This window comes from Limulus polyphemus, unplaced genomic scaffold (genome assembly GCF_000517525.1).
Source record: "Limulus polyphemus unplaced genomic scaffold, Limulus_polyphemus-2.1.2 Scaffold8868, whole genome shotgun sequence".
Lineage (NCBI taxonomy): Eukaryota > Metazoa > Arthropoda > Merostomata > Xiphosura > Limulidae > Limulus > Limulus polyphemus.
The window spans coordinates 1-5,179 of NW_013674478.1; the positions used below are offsets into that span (position 1 = coordinate 1).

At 35.2% G+C, this 5,179-nt stretch overlaps 1 protein-coding gene across 1 annotated transcript in view; it reads right to left on the reverse strand.

Annotated features, from left to right (window-relative positions):
- Positions 1 to 604: 604 nt before the first annotated feature.
- Positions 605 to 5,179, reverse strand: part of LOC111083282 — a 12,290-nt gene continuing 7,715 nt past the window's right edge. The window contains exon 2 of the mRNA XM_022379678.1: positions 605 to 2,144. Coding sequence (XP_022235386.1) covers positions 1,333 to 2,118 — 786 coding nt within the window. The 5' untranslated portion in view covers positions 2,119 to 2,144 and the 3' untranslated portion in view covers positions 605 to 1,332. The remainder of the gene's footprint in view (positions 2,145 to 5,179) is intronic.

The window sequence follows — 5,179 nt, forward strand, 5'->3', positions numbered from 1 at the left end:
ACAAGGTATTCTATTTTGTTCAACTGTTCACCTTGACAAGGTATTCTATTTTGTTCAACTGTTCACCTTGACAAGGTATTCTATTTTTTTCAACTGTTTACCTTGATAAGGAGTTGTATTTTGTTCAACTGTTCACCTTGACAAGGTATTCTATTTTGTTCAACTGTTCACCTTGACAAGGTATTCTATTTTGTTCAACTGTTCACCTTGACAAGGTATTCTATTTTGTTCAACTGTTTATTTTAACGAATTGTATTTTATCAAATGTTGAAATGAATTTACTATAGATTATAAACAAAACCAGTGATAGTTTGGGAGAAGCGATTTAGATATACACTATAATATGGTATGATAAACCTTGTACCATACCCAAACTTTCCTGAATTCATGACTTTCAGTGAGCTAATGGTGAAATCTAGTCTCTCTAAGACAAGTTATTATTAAGATATAACAATTTGAAATGTTGACTTTTTCTTAATTTTCTAATTAGGACCCGTCTCTCAAACAATAACATTAACATTGACAAGGAAAGTGAATGCAATTAAACAACTTTATAAATCCTACCGAAAACCGATAAAATCAGAACAATAAAGAACAAATTTATTGGAAATACACCCATGATTTCTGTACAAAAATTGTTCTGTGTAATACAGGAAAACATACACAGTACAATTATCTAAATTCATGTACACAACGGATTCTAACTTGTTCACTATACTGTATTCTACCACCTATGATCTTTTTCATTTTTTCTCCTTCAAAAATGTACCGTAAAGAGGAATCCCAGAAGTTCAACAAACACCAATAACTTTCGAGGACAGAATAAATGAAGCTTTTTAAAAAAATAATCTTGAGATAAAAGAATGGGTAAAGATATATAGTTAAAGTATGAGGCATTCGTTTTTCAATGATCTACTTAGATGTTGTTGTTTTTATGGAGGCTACATCCAAAAAAGTGGTTTGTTTTAATAGAGGAGTACTTAAAAGGAAAGCTTAACGATCAACTCATCTTTAGAGTGACTAGACGACGACCTCCACCTGGCCAGAAAAAACATAAACAGTTTCCTTAAGCCTCCAGAACAAAGAAACACTTATACAAACATAGGAACCCAAAACCACGAAAACGTATTTAGTTCTTTCAATAAAACTCTGCAAGAACGTTATTATCCGAGTGTCGTTATTTGTAAACACGCTTTAATACTTCTTCGAGGTTCGTGCCTATTTTTTTTTTTCAATCATTTTAACAACCAGCCTTTTTTTCAGGAAAATTCACTAAAGCTCTCTTTAGAGTCAATCACTTTCAAAAACAAACATACAAAAAACAATTCTTTCCTAGCGCTTGCCTCTTCCCCAAATAGAGAACATTTTCCAAAAGGAAAACCTGTCTCCTGAAGCCGCATTTTCCTTTGATTCAGAGGTGTAGTCGTTCATATGTGGCGCTCCGTTCTGTCGAGAGTGCCTCTTTTGTTCTTCACAGGGCGAAGGGTTAGAAGGACTAGAATGACCGGACTGTGGATTATCTCTGGTTTCTCTTAACATATCTAGCACATTCTGTTCAGATTTTGTCACCTTTGCACGCGTCAAGGTGAAGCTACGATTGGTGGACTTCCCAGACTGTTGATCAGCAGAGGCTGACCCACCGGATGGACTGTCAGACTGGATGGCATTAGGATCTTCCACGAATGCTTGAGCAAGGTTCCTGCTGATTTGTTTTCTGATTGTTTTTTTCATGGACAAGTGACGCTCAAGATGGCGTATGTCTTTGTCGGTCAAAGTCTTTGTGCCATAACTACCACAGTCGCCATTTTTATTGGTACTGTTTTTATTATAATCCGATGAAGTACAATTTACATCCGTATAAGATTTGTTTTTTTTCTTGGTTTTACTTTTCTTGTTTTCCAGGTTAGAGTTCTCTATCCCACTCCTCTCCTGTTCATCATCTATTACTTCCCTGGTGTCTTCCTCGAGAAACTCATCGGGGATCCCATCAAAATCTCTTCTCTTCCTCCTACTGCCTGGAGAACAGTCATACTCACAAACCTCCTGCAAACCGTAAGGTGGTGAATCCTTCTTAGGGTTGTAGAAGATATTCCTGACGTCAGGTATGTTTCGGTCCATGATGGCCACAATCACAAGAAGAACTGCTATTAAGAGGAAGAAAAAGAAAGAAAATTAGGAAACTTCTGGCTTCACGAACTCCAAACAAAAAACGAATAAAATCATAGCATGTAGAGCTTAGCAACATTAATGAATAGATATTTCTAAAGATGTTATTGGAATAATCCACCGGTTTTATTTAAAACAACTAATACATTATTGCAAACCATGTCGACGTAACTGGATTTGGTACGTTTACTACCCGCATCGGCAGATTTAATAAAAGGAATTTGAACTGACTACCCTTTAAAATATCCTGAAATCGAACAAATAACGGAGCTCTGCTGATGTGTTGTTAATACTAAAGGGATAAAAGCATCGTATGGTGCATTATTTGATTCCCCGTCCAGCGAAATACTTTTCTGTCAACCAATTATATTATTTTTGTTATTTTCAAAAAAACATAAAAGAATGACAAAAGTACAATGTAAGTACATAAAATAAATACAATATACTTAAATACAATGTATGTACATAAAATAAATACAATAAACTTAAATACAATGTAAGTACATAAAATAAATACAATATACTTAAATACAATGTAAGTACATGAAATAAATACAATATACGTAAATACAATGTAAGTACATAAAATAAATACAATATACTTAAAGACAATTTCTGAAGAAAAAAAAAAAGGATTAAATAATGAAATAGAAGTAAAAAGCCATGTGGCCTGTAAATAAGCAAACGTACTATCGAGCTGGATAGTGTTATCGTTTTCAAGGACACTGCCCAATGTCAAAAGGTCATGACGAGTAATAGCATGTCTACAAGGGTATCGCCGCACAGCCTGAGAGATACATTTGTGAATCTGTATTTTTGTTGTTTTCTTTTAGTGGGGTGCTTTTTTTGTTTGATAGCTAAATTATGTGCCTAATATTTTGAGGGGATACGTCCCCCTCAACCCCCACGGATTTTGCGCCTATGAATAAAAGGTTGAGGTAAATGAAGAATTACGCTATCAAACTTTGATATTTAAATGTAGGCGTTTCGAGGAAAGGCTACCGGTACAACAAAACTCGCCACCAGGAACCCTTTCTTGTCTCTCAACTTTTCTAAAAGCCCTCGAATCGAGTTAAGACCCGTCAGTTCTCAAGCAAGGTGGGTGACGTAGCGGGAGCCGCCCTAAGCGGTACACTATAGCAGAGCAGTAGAACCGGTTTTATGCTACAGAAACGAGAGAGAATTCAAGTAGTCGGGTCTGTCAAAAACGTTGCTATAACAACTTATGTCCAAGGTTTCAGAGGGAAAAGGTATTAAAACACATCCAAGCGAAGCTATGTTATAATATGATATTAGTATAAAATATCAAGTCTGGCAGAGGTGAAATATCGCTGTCGGAAATATTTGTTTAGTGTTGTTGTTTTTTTCGTATTATGAACCAAAACGAGTAATAACAAAATGGGGAGGAGTTCAGTGCCTCGTGTTGTAATTACATAAAACAAAATTTCAACCAATTACTAAATTGATCATAAATTCGAACTCGATTTGAATGCGTCAGTTTAGAAGAGTGGACGTGGTGGTCAATCACGTGCTGCACGTGTACACGTACTTAAAACGGGTTGTTTAGTAGGCCGATTAACAACAAATGAAGCAGAGTCAAGAAACACGATAATATTTATTATTATTAAGATAGAGAACAGAGTATGTAGCCCAGTTTTTGAAACGCTGCTGAAGGTCATCTATGGTTTATTATTAGCTCAAGGTATACCGTGGGCTAATATTAACACACACCAATCTCAGAAACTACATCAGTCTTCAGTTTTGGGAACAGTTTTTAAGAAATCAAATCCAGCCATCCACGTGAATATCAGTTCCGCCATCAAAAATTTCACAAGAAAAACGTGTCATATCCCAGAATAGACAGAAATGCCATATCTAGCCAATTTAGACGAAAATATATTCCAGAATAGATATAAATGCGAAACATTTTACCCTTATAGAAATGTTAAAATTCTCAGTTATATATATTAAGCAGGCCATCTCTTCAACTAAGAAATTCAAAATCCCATCAACATATAAGTTGATTGTTAATACTTTACTTGTCAAATGCACAATAGGTGGCGCCGAGGATGTTAAGATTTTTGTTGCTCTAACACTCGGTAGGTGACGTTAAGGACATCCAGATTTTTGTTTCTTTATTAGTTCAAATCGATAAGTGCAGAATTTTCTTTAAAATTAATATCAAGAATTGTACGTGAAAAACCGATAAAACTGAACCCCTTGCTAATGAGGTTAATATCTTTGAAACTCAACTGCAAATGGCCAAACTGTCCACTTTTTAAGAGAAACGGTGATTTCTATATATTTACTGTTATTTCTATATTATCACTGTTATTTCTAAGTTATACATTTTATTTATCCGAAAAAGGACCGAAGGCCGCCTGGAAGGGCCATCTGTTTTAGCAACTCGCACCTCTATACAGTGGTGTTGTCTGTCAGTCAGTCAGTAGTGACGTCAGTAAAACGAGCGCATGCCATGATACACGAGAATTATGCACTCTGTAGGCAACAACACAGCAGTGACATATGAACTTCAAAAGTAAGAAATACAAATATTTGTTACTCTTAATTTTGGTTTTATTTACTATTGCAACAGAACACTTTCTGGGACCCTACACTGGTACATCTAGTTTAATTTTGGTTTTATTTACTATTGAAACAGGACACTTTCTGGGACCCTACACTAGTACATCTATCTTAATTTTGGATTTATTTACTATTGCAACAGGACACTTTCGGAAACCCTACACTGGTACGTCTAGTTTAATTTTGGTTTTATTTACTATTGAAACAGAACACTTTCTGGGACCCTACACTAGTACATCTAGTTTAATTTTGGTTTTATTTACTGTTGAAACAGGACACTTTCGGGGACCCTACACTAGTACATCTAGTTTAATTTTGGTTTTATTTACTATTGAAACAGGACACTTTCGGGGACCCTACACTAGTACATCTAGTTTAATTTTGGTTTTATTTACTATTGAAACAGGACACTTTCGGAAACCCTACA